Raw genomic sequence first — 16,035 nt, 5'->3', positions numbered from 1 at the left:
AAATTTTCACTTGACTTTATGACAAGAGAATGATGTGAACTTGCTGTGTTTGATGTTGAAACTTTCAGTTCTGATTAAACATTAGCTAAAGGTTAAACTAAATTTAGAGTTTGAGTTTGTTATATTCCAAACTGTAAATATTGACAGAAAGATTTTCAGTTTTATCGTAAATGCATATCAGCTCCAAATATTGGTTATCGGTCTCATTACTACTAATGATATCGGTATCAGCCCTGAGCAAACAATATCAGCCGATCCCTAATCAGTTATGACATGGCTTTGTTGAATAGTAGAATCTCACTGTATATTATGGCGTAGTCTGTTATTTCTGAACAACAGATCTCGAGCTGTTGCAATAACGGCAATATTGCAATACTGTGGTATTGACGAGCCAACCATAGGGAACGACAAGAAACGCCACAACTGCTATGTTTGCCTTTTTTCAGGGGAGCGTCACATTTTTACACTGCTACAAATGCCATTGATTTTATAGTAAATAGCAATGTAATAAGCAGGATAATGTACAGTAGGCGGCCCCAATAGTAGGAATGAAAACAATTAATCGGTCATTAAGAATTTATTCAAACATGTAAAAAATGTTATTGATTAATTGACAGACTATGTATTTCTGTCAAAGTACATGCAATATGTTGCTGTGAGCTTTGATTTAGGAAAAAAGGCACACGCTATTGACATGGATCGATTCATCGATCATTAATTTGTCCAATAATCAATTAAGGGAAGTGCTTATACTTTGCAAACCTACCCCACAGTTATGGAGGACCCTGACCCTGCTCGCTGTACATTACCCCTTACCTAACAATGGACTGCACAACTGCTTTTCACTTGAGAGAATGAAAGAATCAGGGAAAGATGATTGTAACAAAGCTAACTAACCAACTTATGCACAGACTGCGTCAAGAAACTCCATCTTAAAAAAAGAACTGCGTAAGGCCAGGACAATGACACCATAAGGTTCATTCAGGAACTGTTTTAATCGTGAACACATCCATTTTACTGGGGCTTCACGTGTTGCCATTGCAACTGACTAAAATCAGTGTTACAATGCTTTGTTGTTGTTTTTTTTAACCAGTAAACCGGTGAAGGAAACTGAAAGGAGGTGGCCGCTGTCAGACACAGATGAGGCCAGTGTTCTCCGTGCAGTCTTTGACCCCCACTTCAAGCTATTAAAGTGGCTGTCTGATGAGAAAAAGGAACAGGTGAGACAAATTGCGGATGATTATTCGCCGCTGGCAACAGTTGTAAAGTGCTAGTTTTGCATCTAGTGAGCAGGCTGAACCATGGTGTTTGAGTTATTAACAACATACGGAAAGATTGCATGCAATAGTCCACCTTCCACCTTCTCTTCACCCTCTCTATCACTATCTCTCTCACACACATGCCGCAGCACTTAGTCCCACGAGAGTCGGGTCGAGTCAGGAAGCTATGAATATTCCCAGGTAATTATGAAGCCCCATAAATGGTGTTCGGGGTAGCCCCACAGTATGTTGTCCCTTACCAGCCCGTGCAGAAAAACTGACTGGCTGGCTGGCTTGCTGGCTGGGACACAGATGAGCGTCTGTGATGTGAACAACATATGGTAACACTGAATAAAGCCCATCAGAGGACAGTGGTCTAACTGTGTCCAACACTTAGATGGAACATAGATTTCCCTACAGCGAGGGCTATGTACAGCCTATAACAGCCTTTTTGCTCATAATCACATGAGAATTCAAACATTCACATGTGTTTTGATTAATAATTCATTACACACAGTGTTGGTAACTGTTTTATAAATGCTATAATTCCCTTAAGGGTCGGACAACATAAAGCACACAGTCAGTAGAGCCAATATGAGTTTATAATCATGTGTTACAAGTCTAAAAGTAGCATTATCCATGTGAGAGATTGTGTCATATGATAGGGAGTTCTGTTAGACTACATTGTTTGTTTTAAACCGTGTCGTCTGACATCAAAATGAATGAGAATATTAGCTCTCCTTTGCATTCTCCAGTTGCTCAACTGATCCTTAGTGCATTATTGTGGAGTCTATCTGCCTACATGGCCACAGGGCAGTGCTGAGAAAAGTCTACTTTATGCACATAACTGTCTCCTTACGTCATGGTAAGGCTTATGGGAAGTACTTCTATGCATTCCCTGGAGTGTCTGACCCTGTGTGTGTGTCAGCTGTTATATCTGTGTGTTTGGGAGTGTCTGCATTTGCGAACATGAACACTTGTCCTCTTGTACATTTCATGAAACCAGTGGAGTGTGTCTCAGTTGTCGTAGCAGAAAACATAGATTGTGCAAAACATGTCAAATAAGCAGAAACCGCCACAGATCCCGCAGTATACTATACACAGCACAACCCCCCCCCCCAATTCCATTCTTGTCTCCCCTCTAACCTTTATCAGGAAGTGTGACGCAGTTGGGTTCGGATTTCTATTGGGGCTGTTTAATATTGTCTTCCTGTGGGGGGCAAAGAAGTGGCATACCATGGGAAGGGTGTAAAGCTCCACTGTCTGCCTTATATATACAATAATGGAAACTCAAAGGGAAACTGCTGATTTTTGCACATTAAGTCTCTTTATGGGTCTTGGGGAGTACTACTGTTCATGTGAAAAAAGGTTGTATAAAGCCATTTGTTGCTCCAAAGGGAGCATTGCTAAGTCTGATAAATTGTGACGTCACGTGAGGCAGCAGCCAAAATCTACCAATCTTTGAACCCATTGGCTACTTTCTGATGACCATAAAGCTTCTGGAGGCGATGGCCAAAATTTCGAGCTAATCCAGTGTAGCCGTGGATATCTGGGGCAGAACTTCCTCCTCCATGCACCAAGGCAAATCTCTATAAACAAATATATAGATAGATAAATTCAAAAAAGGTAATAAAAAGCTAACTTATTGTCAGACGATAGCCAGTGGGGTCCGAGATTGCATTTTGGTCAATGCCTTCCATCTCGTGGACTGTCTACCTGCAACTCAAACCTGATAGGTCAAAACTACTCGGCCTACAAATAGAAACCTGAACACTTCTGATACCAAAATCTTGTCTGGACTAGAGATCCTGCATACATATGTAGATATCTGTTTATAGAGATTAGAAGACTAAGTTTTTGAAAATAAAAAACAAATTGGTTAAAGATAAAAGTTAAAGAAACAGTGAGTATATCAGACCTCTGCAGCTGCTCCTGATCTCTGCTTAAGGCTAACAGCTCAAGGCTACATTAGCTGCTAGCATGACACAACTGAATCTCTCACCCAACTGTCTGCCATCCGTTGCATTGTGGGTAACGAAGGCGCCAGGTTTTGACAAGAAAGAGGCATGTGTGAAATAGAAAAAAAAATAAACAATAAGTCTGATTCCAGTCAAACAATTTAAAAACTACAGGCTGCGCTCCTTTCAAAGAATGAATCTACATCTATAGTCCTTAAAACAGATTAAAAGGGGACATCTTGTAGTGGTGCGATCACCAATTCTTTGCTCTTGACTCTCAAATAGCAAGAAAGCTTCTGTGGACAAAGGGGGAATAATGGTTTCCAGTGTTGTCAACACAGTAGCCACTGACACCCAGAGCACCGTCTCATTTCCTGCAGTACGTCAAAGATCAGAGGGAGATTTTAAGCTCCGTCCATCTCTTGCTCTACCCTGCTTGTTCTCCATGAGGATTTCTGACTGGGTGAATATAAAGGCACATTCACATCTGTTCAGTAACTAAGCTGTCTAGCCGAGGGACATTAAGGCACCAAAGCAGGAATTAAACCTGGTTGAAGTGGCAAACTAACCCTGCACAAAGCTTTTTAAAAGGACTCAGATAACACGCTGCACTTAAGCAACGCAATTATACACAGACTGTGGCTCATTTTACTACCGACACGTGCTGGAGTTCATGACTTCCTGAAGCTAATTAAAGACAGAAAAAAATGATAAGGAACAGTCAATGGAGACATTGTCCATGTGTACACAGACATGTCAAAGATAAATGTTATCAGGCTGCAACTGAAGATATTTTTAAATTACAGATTTGTCTGCAGATTAGTCTAAACCGTCTGTGTAAACCATCAATTGTTTGACATTTTTGCTTGAAAAGCGATTCAGCCCTTACCAAAATAACTGGCTATTTTCTTTTGGTAAACTATGAGATACTGGATTTAGTACGAGACTAAAGCTGTGTACAGACAAATACCCACAAGCTGACTGAACGTGCTGGTTAAAAAGGTCTTGTTTTTAATGATAGTCGGCTGAAAAGTTCACATTTACAACCAATGTTGTTGCTTATTGACCGATTTCCACTGACGATATAAGTCTCGAGAATCACAAACACCTATTAAAAAATGAATAAACAGTGGACTGAGCGGCGGGTTGACTAAAAATATGTCACCAATCATCTCTTAATCCTGTGAGAAATTGAATACTGATGTAAACCTATATAAAACATAATGAATTAAAACCTAATAATAACTGATAAACGGCACACCTCGCTCACTGATGATGAAATGAGGAAAAGGCCAAATATGGTTGATGAAAGAGAGGTGGACAAACAAGGACTGCTAGTGTCTAGTCAGCATTTTATGACGTCAGGGACTCTGTCTCTCACACCCACATGCACAAATACACAATAAGAGGATCACTGGTTGTAAATGTAAACTTTTAAGGGACATTAAAAACACAGCCCTTTTTTAACTCGTGTTCGTAATCAGATTGATTCCCACTACTTTACCACTTCTGCATTTTCACGTGCACCTGTCTGTATCTCACTTGGCTACTTTGAATTATGGTGCGTATATAAATGCTAACTTATGTCTCATGTCTCACTGCCTGTAGTTCATTCTCAATCGACTGACATCAGACTTCCTAAACTGCAAAAAAAGACCTGCAGAATAAACAGGTAGCGCATTTACACCCGCACCCGCATGGCAGCACTCGCACCTGTATTTCTAAACTTTATACTTCTGCAGGGCAACTGATACACGACACTCGCTAAGACTTAAATGTCACAGTGAAGCTCCACTGGAACAACAGCTCATTACGTTCAGTGGTATGAATTCCATCATCAGATTCCTCATCCTTTCTAGCATAAGAATTTCAAAATAAATCTCGATGTTTTTCTTGATAGCGTTCCTAAGAAAAATGAGTCATTCTTAAGTGCAAAGCAAAGATTAACCTATCGGCTGCATGCTACATCAGGAAACAGTGGTTGTTTTACTTCGGCACAAAACTATTCCCAGTAAAAAAGCAAAGCAAGCAGCCTTCGTGCTCACTGATGCTTTTAGAAACCAGGACCGCCTAATGGGAGCTGGAAATGGTGCACGTGACGTGGGCTGTTTTTTTAACAAACACCACTATTTTGCCTGTGTGCACCTGCCTTTACTCTCCACACACACACACACACAACACTTTGAGGTCAAAAAGCTCCACACATCATGGCACACACAGCAGTATAACACCAAGGTGCCTAAACTCTGCTGGAGCTCCCTGCCTCTCCAAAACCTGAAAGTGCCCCATTATACATAATTAACAAGAGACAAACTATCCATTTCCAATTCAACTGAGTGGTTCTTCACAAAGGGGTCCCAGCGACCAAAAAGGTCCTGGAGAAGTCTCATGGCAGCCCCCTCACAAATCAGGAACATTTCCTCCACCAACTTGAGCTGCATAAACATGCAGTTCTGTTAATGCATCTCTTTGAACCTCCACATTGGAGGTTATTTGACCACCATACAAGTAATGTAATTTTGTAGAATTTTGGGGCAATGCTCAGTCCATAGGGAACTGGTGGGTGGCAGCTTGAGGTCCCAGTATGGACCAAGTATGGACAGGAAGCAGAAGAGGTGCCAGTTCACCTTCTGGGCACTGTTGAGGTACCCTTGAGCAAGGCCCCGAACCCCAACGGCTCCAAGCACCTGTCCGTAGGTAGGCCAAGCGCTCTGACACTCACGCTGACATCTCTCCATTTAATGAGTTTATATTCGTGTTCACAGTTAACAACTGATCAAATGCAGAAACTATAAAACTATAAACTATATAACTATAACTATATAAAACTGTATATATTAGGTTTACATAATAAAAAGAAAAAATAAAATCAAAAACCTATACATTTATGCTACCATACATCATACACTTTCACACTGCCTTGCATACATTTTCATGCATGTGTAACCTGTTTGTGCATGTGTGTGTCTGGCCTGTGTGTATGTAACATGTCAATAACAACAGTGATCGGTCAATGATTAAGTATTTTTTTCTATAAGAATATAGCATTTATATTTTAATAAATACTGTCCCCTAATGGATTAGTGCTTTATCCATTTTGTGGTTTGAACCAGTGGCTCCCTTATGTAGGAACTGTGACCCCAAACATGAGGGATCACAAGGCAATTTATGGAGAAAGTCACATATAATTGCGTATTATTTCTGATAGTTGTCTTTCTTTTGCTTTTCCTTTAAAATACTGAATCCGTTCACCACTTCAGCCAATAAAAGTCTCTCTGGCTGGTTGGACTGCTGCACAAATAAAGCCATGTGATGAGGGATCACAAACAGATACAGCTGCATTTTAAGGCGACACAAGCCCAAAAAAGGTTGGGAACCACTGGTGTAAAGTATTCACCAGGGACTGGAGGAAGAATTAGAGGACCACCCAAAATCCCGTTCACGAAAACAACGCTGCAGGTCAAAAAAGACAAGTTAAAATAGACAATGCAAGCAACTTACAGCAACTCCTACTTCAACTTACTTGGACTGAGTCGTTCGCCATCGTTGTCCCTGTTGCTCTGTTGTCAGCCAGTTTGCAGTTTCACAGACAACCTGTGCACATGTGGTGCCTCAGGACAGCGTAATGTCTCCTTTCCTCGACAATAAACTGAACGACTGCTGAAAAAGGGGGCCGGATATTCGTCCTCCTGTTATCTCAAACTTGATACCAACAGTGTGTACTGACACAAAGGCAAACAGTCAAGAGGTAATCCGCATTGTTGGCTTGCCTGGCCGCGCCTGAATTGATCCTCCCCGTGCTGTTTGACCAACGTTAGCGCTCACTTTACGAAAATAAAAATGCGTTCAATGTCTGCACTGAATTTAAAAATAAACGACATTAGCATTCAAACACAACTATTAAGCTCAACAGTCATTGTTCATGTTGCCATTCAACAGCTAGCAAAAGCCCCATGAAATCCGCCGCTACTCCGTCATGTCCTGCTGAACCCGAGCGGAGATACAGTCGCATCCACAGGCAACAAAAAAAAAAATGAAATAAATCCTCTTCTTCCCTCTCTTCTTTTCCCGGTAACATCCGTGAAACGTGAACACGCCTCGGTCTCTTGTCTCTATCACATGCCACACACAAAAAGCCCGCTGTCAGTCCTCCACGAGCCCCTCACACAGCCAAAAAGAGGGACAATAGAAAGCTTGCTCTGTCCGTTAAATACCCCTCTGGCTGGAGTCAAAAACGCACAAATATATTTCTGAAAAGAGACGTTACGTTACGGTACACGGGATGGGTGAAGACAACATCTCGTCACAGTCAAACAGCGGCTGACTGACGGCAGAGCGGCTCAAACCACTTGTACACTGTTAGACCCTGCCGCGCGCTCCCGACGCTCGGGCAATGCCGCCCGGGCGTTCATTGGTCCAGGGCTGGGCGGCGGGGGCGCGCCCGGATGTGTCACGTGACCCGCGCTGGAGATCCTCGTCAACTGAAACTTGTAATGAGCCAACTGTTGAACATGTGGAGTAATGACAGCTACTCAGGGGAAGATGTGTTCACACCTTTTACTTAGGTTAACTCTTTGACACCGGGCTCGATGTCACTTTTTTTTCTGCTGCGTTCAAAAAGGTCTTACGAGTATTTAGTCTTTTAAACCCTGAGCATACCCGTCTTTCAAAAACCCGGGAAAACACAATGAGCAACTTGGCAAGAAGTGTTTTCTAAATTGCGAGAAATTAGTACATTAAGAAAATTATTATCTTTTAAAAATAGAGAAATATATGCAGAACAAAAAATAATTAGCATAATTATATATTTGAAATTTTGTTTCAAAATTGTTTATATTTTTAGCACTTTTTTCCAAGTAATTTCCTTTCTTTAACGTTAACCCATCTTCTGTTTCTTTTTTTCTTTTCTTTTATTGTTTTTAAATAACGTCAGAACCCCAAAACCTGTGCTCTGTCCATCTCCATCTTTCCCCAAGAGGGCTTGAAAAAAAATAATGAATTTATTTTTTGATTAAATCTCCTACACCATTTTTCATAGAGAAATGTGTTTATTTATAGTGGAGGGAGGCACATGTATTTTTCCCTAGTCAGTCTGGGAGGCTCAAGGAAAAATATTTATAGCACACCAGTTAGCCCCCGACTCTGATAAGTAAAGTACAGTCCCTCAAAGTGTCGAATGATAAAGTACTCATTGTGCAGAATGTCCCATTCAAAAAAAAAATCGAAAAATGACGTTATTATACAAAAATATTGGTGATGCATCGTCGGACTGACATGACATGAGAGCTGATATTTAAAACTATTGTTGTCTGTCAGACACTAAAAGCACCAACATAACAGTGATAAATTACTGAATGTATTATCGGACTGCCCTGTAACATAAATTGATATATTCCTAAACACAATTTGGGCCATCTCAAATTGCCTTGTATGCTCTTTACCCTACGTTTTGTCCACATGGTATAATTACTGATAATCATAAATGTGTTATTGGATTATAATTAATGACTCATTGATGCATATGTTACTTTAATGTTGCGGCTAACTTTAATATTACTCATAGTCCGCCTGGTAGTAATGTATTGTAATTTATAAGTTGATTTGTGTTTTGCATTAATAATCTAAATCTGCAAAGTAAAGAGATGCTAAAACTATCAAATACAATGTAGAGGAATTAGAAATATCTGCCTCCAAAATGTTATGGAGTGAAAGTTTAAAGTAGCATAGATAGATGGATAAAGAATCTGATTAAAGCACAGTGGTGTTATGTCTGTTTGCACCATAGGCTAACCTCATGGACTGTAGACTCCTTTCTTCTCCCTTGATGATGTTTACATCATCATCATCATCATCATCATCTTACTTTATCATGTTGCCATGCTCAAGTACAGCTGAGGTTGATGGGAATATCATTAATTTTGGAGGTCTTAAGTCCAAATATTTGGCAAATGGATATTTTAGCTGCTATAGCAAAAGTTAAAAGTTTATATTCTGCCATTATTCTTATTATATTATTGTTATTATGTTATGTTCTTCCTTGTTTTAAACTGAACCAGATGCTAAGACAGTCTGGTCCTACAGTGGTACTTTTACAAGGTTTTCTTGGAGCACAAGCACAAAGCACAGAGTAAACAAGTGAAACTGGTTCTATAATATGATAGTGGAAAATCATAAAGAAAACTCTGACAGTAAGAGACAGGAGTGGATACGAGACTTACAAAAAGATATAACAAGCAGTGAATGGACTAAAATATGTTTAAAAATACACACTCAAACTATCAACACTCGATTAAGAATGATACAATTTAACTGGATAATGCGTACATACATCTCTCCTGTACAGTTAAATAAATTTGACCCTAACATACCTGATTTATGTTATAATTGTAACAAACATAAAGGTACTCTATATCACTGTTTGTGGAATTGTGAAGAGATTCAAAAATTCTGGAACTCCGTTTTAAAGTATATCTCTCAAATTACGACATCCCCTGTACCTCTATGTCCTAAGCTATGCATTTTAGGCATCTATCCAGATAACTGTGTTCTATCTTGTAAAGAAAGAAAAATGGTTGACCTATGTTTGCTACAGGCCAAACGTTGTATTGCACTATACTGGAAAAATGTTGGTTGCCCCTCTTTTACTCACTGGCTAAACAACTTAACTTCAGCCCTTGCTCTTGAGAAACTGACCTATATTATCAGAAAGAAGGCCTCTGAATTTTATGAAATTTGGAAAATGTTTTTGGAACTTTTGAGAGCTGGAGACATGGAGGAGACAGTGGAAGAATAGGACAATGGAATAATACCTCATTGGTTCTCAGGAGTGCATGATGTCACAGACATTTGAAAAGGTGTTTTGTTTTGTTTTTGTTTTTTCCTTTCCTTTATTATTATTAAATGTGGAACATTATGCCTGTCTACATAAATGTATCTTTAATATTTCCTTGGTGCATCTACATCAGACAGTACCCTGATTAATATTTATGTGGTCTGCTTAGTTTTTTTTTTTGTTGTTGTTGTTTGTTTGTTTGTTTGTTTGTTTTTCTTCATTTTTGCCTCTTCTGAACTAATTGATTGTTGTTTGTGTGTACAATGTGTGCAAATTTATTTTTATTTATTTTATTTTATTTATTTTTTTTTTACTGCCATTTGATTGGGTGTTATGGTTGTGGATGTTGTTGAGTGTTGCTGTATTGCAAAAACAATAAATATATGTTAAAAAAAAAACAAAAAAACAAGTGAAACTGGATGTTGGGTCTGACTTGAGTACAAGTTTCAAGTCTGAAATGTGTCACAGAGCCTGTGTGTGTTGGTGCGTGAGAGAAAAGAGAGATGGAGAGATAAGCTCACAGGTGATGTTACAGTGGCGGTAGTGACTGAGTGTCTTTTGTAGATTTGATAGAGAAGCTGAGCTGAACACATTTTCATAACTGATTTGTATAATGAAAATTAGCAGAAAGACAGGAGGGATGCAGGGACAGGGAGTAACCCCAGGGCTGCAGGATACACATTACATATCCCATATAGACAGGAAATGAATGAGAATCTGAATGAAATCTGTACTTTTACAACTGACAATAAGATAGAAAACGCTGAGTCACATACAGTCAACACTAAGTAGGATTTGTTGTGTTGTGAATGAGTAGAAAAGAAGATGGCACTTGAGGATATTGATTTACCCACATGAACTGATTCAATGTGTGGATGTCAAGTGTATTAAAAGTATATATAAGTACATTGCCCCCCCCCAATATACTTGTAACCATTTTAAAGAAAAAAGCTGCCCTGCTACTAAAGACAACCACTTACTGGAGTCCAAAAAAATCCTTTGCAAAGATAATCATATTCATAAATAAAACTGACTGAACAAAATGCCATTATTATCAGTACTGATTCCAGTATTAGTGTGTTGCTCAGCTGCTGTGGGTACAATCAGTGACAAACACTATCCTATCTCTCAATACATATATGATTTAAAAGTGTAAAATGATAATGTAACAAGGGTTTTATGTCAATTGTTATAATTTTTGTTAAGTTTTAGTATTTCTTTCATGTCAAAAGTCTTATACTTAAAATATATATTTGTATAATTATTTTTTGTAGCGTACTGCACACACCTCTCAAAAGAAACACTGCAAATTAGAATAAACGTTTAAAACAGTGTTTCATTTTAACACTATTATTATTATTATATATTTTTTTTATTATGACAGAGACGCATTGACCTTTGACCTTTCACACCTGCACGCTTTGACCACAGAGAGCGTCCATAACGTAAACAAGTAACAGTTAGCTTAACCTCTAGCCAGGCAGCTAACGTGAAATTTAGCTCACCTGTACGTAAAACGTCATAATAGACGGACTGCAGCGTGACCTCAGATATTTAACTTTCTTGCGAATTAATTCGGTGAAAAACCCAACTAGCTGGTATGCACTCCGCATCTCAGGTCATTTATTTGATAAAACTTGGATGTTTTGCTAATTGCTAGTATCGCGACGGTTAGCAAGCTTGCTAGCAATAATGGCATAATTAGCTAACAGTTGTGAGACATTAGGCTGGTCATTCAGCGTTTGACAGCTCTATAATAAGAAGTTAACGGGGCGTTTTGTTTTCAATAGGTTTCTTTAAAAAATCGAAACTTATCAACAACAGAAATCATGACAGATATGAAAGTTCAGGTTGAGGGCCAGCTCAACTCAAACTCACCCTCAGGACAACAGGAGGACACGAGCGATGAGAGGGAGACAGACATCACGGAGAGTCTTCAAAACACCGGACAAGGAGGTCAGACACTGTCCCCCGCACACTATAAAAACATGGATATGCATTTTAAATGTATGTCCTTTTACCACCATATCCAGCCTTTATTCATCTGTTAAAACAACCCAATAAACATGATCCTCTCGTGCACCGCCGCTGTAAATCCACGTGTTAGTTATTCGCGTTTTAAAATGGGAATAAGGGAGTAAAGGGGTATTATTTTCTTCTGTTAATGTTGCTGTTGCATACATTAATTGCTGCAGAGGCGGTGGAGCCGCTGTCGTTGCTGGCTGCCGTCGCTCTGGCGCCCCCTCGTGATCATCCTGCGGCCTGCAGGTGTGACTGTGAGGCCTGCAGCTGTCTGGAGGTCAAATCGATGGAGAGGAGCCTCCAGTCCATGGATCTGCAGCTCCAGTTCCTCTTGAGCAAAGCGGATGACTTACACGACTGTGTAGTCAAAGGGTACAAGTCAATGGCTACCCATAATGCACTGATATACTCGGGTATTTCTGCTATTTCATGATTCTTTGTCTGTTTTTGCAGGCAGCGTCACGGAGAGGGAGATGCTCTTGCTGCCGCAGTGCAAAGTTTCCTGTACACCTGTCAGCCTTTCTTTAACCACCTGGAAACCACAAGGGCTTTGTCCCAGCACCCCTCTGTGCCGTTTGACGTCTACACAAGGGTATATGTAATGTAAAAATTTGGTGTTCACGCAACTTATTCATAGACATTTTCCGACTATGCTGATAGTTTTGTCTGGTCAGGTTTTGATACTAATAGTGGAGCTTTAAAACTTTTTCTAGTGATAAAATAATCTCTATGAAATCTGTTAGCAGTGAGTCAGATTGTCAATGACAATGACTTTTTCTGTAAAAAGATGCTGCTGCTGGATTAATATAAGTGTCATAAAAGTAAAACTGCTTGACTAGACACATATAAAGTTAAGTGATAAAATATGCACATGCATCAGCCACCTGCAGGCAATATGCCTTACATAAATACATATTTATTTCAGATCTGAGTGAGTTATTTAGCATCTCAGTAAGCACTCTTTTGTCATGAGGATTTTGAATGACGACTTAAAATAAATTATCCCCACTTTAAGATTTTATTTCTAAAAGCTGAAATAAATAACAATGCACATTCAAAAGCCCATCCTTAAAACATTTGAAGTGTTTAAAATCAAGTATTCCTGTAGCATTCTGCATATTTTAAAAAAAATAGATTCATTGTATATGTTTTTATTGGATAGGGGAAAAAAGTTCAGCCATCTCAAAGATTGCTGGTATTTGTTGTTTGTTTCGATGGTGGTTACAACATTCAAACTACAGATTTTAATAGAAACACACTTAGAAAAATGTGCATTTTTGTAGCCAACTTGTATGTCTAACTTTGATCACGCACAAAAGACTCACTTTCTCTCAAAAGTAGCATCCTGGGAACTGGTAAATTAGGCTTTGGTTTATCACTTTAATATCGATCCTAATCATATGAACACTCCTCTGTCGCAGAATGAGACATTTGTGTTCACTGTAGCTGTCAATAAACTTGATAGCTACAAGTTGAGTCTAAACTTCCTGCGTGTGTGTGTGTGTGTGAATGTGTGTGTTTGTGTGTGTGTATGTAGCGCATGCAGCTGTTGGACTTCTCTCAGCAGCTGTGCGACAGGTTGGAGCAGCTGGTGTTGACCTGCGCCAGCTGCAGTGTCTTCTCTTTGGACGAGACCAATCCCAACAGGTAAACACACACATACACACATATACAGAACAACACTCATCAAAACTCCTCCGTTTAAATCTCAGAACAAAGGTCAAGAATTCTACTCAGTACTCAACTTGTTTTAGCTTTTTGCCAGGCATCTGTTTCTGTTTCAGTTTTTTTTGCATTTACTCCTTTTAAACCCTAACAAGTAAAACTTGAGGGAAGGTTGTAGAAGAGGAAACAAACAACGTTATTTCCCTGCGAGGAGCAATTCGTGTCCATATTCTCTAAATGTCTAACTTTGCATTCCCAGCATGTCTCACTTCTGCATCGGTCAGAGTCAGCTCGGTCAGCTGAGGGTGACCACGTTCCGCTTCTGTAAGGCCACGCCATACCTGGCGCGGGTCGACACCGGCCTGTACAAGCGAATGCGCTGGAACGTGGAGAGACTCGGACACGAGAGGCAGACAGATGAAGAGAGTGAGGCAGAAACAGTCGGCAGCACAGACCAGTGAGTGTGGTAAATATTTTCTTTGTCTTTCTACATTCTTAGTAGTTTTTCCTCTGATACCAACATACTGTACATGCCACACTCATGTTACCGCTAATACACATCACATTACCCACGTCTCATACAGTTACTTCCTGTGCTACGAGGACATTCCTAACCCACACGCAGATGCTGTCGGGGATAGCCAGGGCGCCACTCATGGCAGCGTGGTGAGGATGTGGTCCATCGGTCAGTGGGTTCAGGTGAACCCCGACACAGACGACATCTGTGACTGGTGAAGCCATTTACATTTCTTCACTCACTGCTCTGCAGCTGCTTTTACTGGAAGAGATTTTTCAGTGCTCTGTCGTCTCATGGAGAGTTAAATGTCTGGAAAAGACAACCAGTAGATTTTAGCAAAAGCAAGATATTCACTCACATTAAATGTCAGATCATTTTTGTAAAACATTCCCGAGGTCGTCTGATTCATATATATTGGTGTGTTCCTGTTTGTTTCAGGATCTTGTGCGAGGTTCCTCGGGCCGACTATCACAGGCTGCTGTATCTTGGCAGCGATGAGCCGTCTATCTGCAACGCTTCAGACTACCTGCACCAGCTGCTGCTGTCACACCACACAACAGAGTGACGTACGAGTACGCATGACATCCATCGCTGGGAGAGAAGAATAAACAGCACACGAAAAGATGCTGGACCAGTTTAGAGTAAACAAGACGGTGAAGATAAAGCCTCATGCTAGTTCTTAGAGTGATAGTTCGTTTTTTTGTTGTTTTTTTCAAGTCGGGTTGTATGGGGTACTTATGCAAAGTCAGTGTAGTACATACAGTAGATGGTAGTAGGCACACCCTCAGTTTGGAGAAGCAGACTGGACACAGAAGTGAAGCAATGTCCTGCTGTGGAGGGGGGCAGCAGCAAAACTTATTATAGCCACCTTGATAAATCTATAAGTTTAAGTATATGTTATATTCAAAGTATTTTCACAGTTTTACCTTTCCGTCAAAGAGCAGGGAAATCGTTAACGGCTTAAGTTCCCGGTCTATGCTCTCGTCAAAGACACCTGACTCCAGTGAGAAAAACAGTAATTTTACCTCGCCGAACATAGCTGCTGGTCGAACACTGCTTCGATCACAGAGTTTGTGTTATTGTGTGACTTTTTGTGAGTTGAAACTGACCCTTTGAAACAGCAGAGTGACACAAAAAACACCTGGCAGTGGTAGACCAGCAGCGCCTGTGTTCTGTGATGCTTTTTTACAGTGGAGTCTGGCTTTAAAGAGGGCGATGTAACTGCTTTCCTCATCAAAAGTCGCTGTCTAACAGTAAGGTAAAGCAGTGAAAATACTCAATATTGTGCTCTCTGAAACTGCTTTTTTAAGGTGGGACTTCTTTTCATTTGGCTAAAATACATTTTGTTGCCGACTCCTGCTCAGCCAGTCTTTGCTGAGCTTCTGTGTCCAACTCCAGCCTGCTTCTCCAAATTGGAGGCATGCAGACTGACTGTATTGTAATACACTGTCTATGGATAAGTACCTAATACGATCCCGCGATCCCCGTAAGCTGCGAGCCTTGGTAGTATTGCAGCCAGAGTGATGCATTCAGGACCTGTTTGTTTTTCCACTTTTAAAGCTGAAGAGGCTTCTGTTCTCATAATACTCTTTAATCAAGACAGTTTCTAAAGGTTTTTAGTGAAGTTATAAGTTTCGTGCTGTTTACTTTGGCAAGTCTGTTTAACTCTGACATTTGCTGCACTCAGTTATTGTCACTTTATTTTGTTCAGTGTGTTAATGTTAGAAAAAGATTTTAGTAGATATTGTAAATATTTTAAGTTTTATATCTTTTTACAACAAT

General features: G+C 40.0%; 2 protein-coding genes across 2 annotated transcripts in view; one reads left to right on the top strand and one right to left on the bottom strand.

Annotated features, from left to right (window-relative positions):
* Nucleotides 1–7,602, bottom strand: part of pkn1a (protein kinase N1a) — a 66,035-nt gene extending 58,433 nt beyond the window's left edge. The window contains exon 1 of the mRNA XM_088075593.1: nucleotides 6,741–7,602. Within this exon, the coding sequence (XP_087931719.1) occupies nucleotides 6,741–6,761 (21 nt within the window). The 5' untranslated portion in view covers nucleotides 6,762–7,602. The remainder of the gene's footprint in view (nucleotides 1–6,740) is intronic.
* A 3,897-nt stretch (nucleotides 7,603–11,499) lies between these two features.
* On the top strand, nucleotides 11,500–15,923 carry c3h19orf67 (chromosome 3 C19orf67 homolog). Its single transcript, XM_042484519.2, has 7 exons — nucleotides 11,500–12,005; nucleotides 12,245–12,443; nucleotides 12,525–12,663; nucleotides 13,609–13,718; nucleotides 13,996–14,193; nucleotides 14,321–14,467; nucleotides 14,692–15,923. Exons 1-7 carry the CDS (start codon nucleotides 11,879–11,881, stop codon nucleotides 14,816–14,818), a joined length of 1,047 nt encoding a protein of 348 aa, XP_042340453.2. The 5' UTR covers nucleotides 11,500–11,878; the 3' UTR covers nucleotides 14,819–15,923.
* The last annotated feature ends 112 nt before the right edge of the window (nucleotides 15,924–16,035 follow it).

This window comes from Plectropomus leopardus, chromosome 3, assembly GCF_026936395.1.
Source record: "Plectropomus leopardus strain MGB_pleo_1.0 chromosome 3, ASM2693639v1, whole genome shotgun sequence".
NCBI lineage: Eukaryota > Metazoa > Chordata > Actinopteri > Perciformes > Serranidae > Plectropomus > Plectropomus leopardus.
The sequence above is the reverse complement of the archived record's forward strand: the minus strand, read 5'-3'. Positions and strand labels throughout refer to the sequence as shown.

Coding starts and splice junctions, on each gene's coding strand:
- c3h19orf67 (XM_042484519.2), top strand. CDS start 11,879: ATGACAGATATGAAAGTTCAGGTTGAGGGCCAGCTCAACTCAAACTCA. Junction 14,194..14,320: donor ACAGTCGGCAGCACAGACCA/GTGAGTGTGGTA, acceptor CGTCTCATACAG/TTACTTCCTGTGCTACGAGG. Junction 14,468..14,691: donor ACAGACGACATCTGTGACTG/GTGAAGCCATTT, acceptor TGTTTGTTTCAG/GATCTTGTGCGAGGTTCCTC.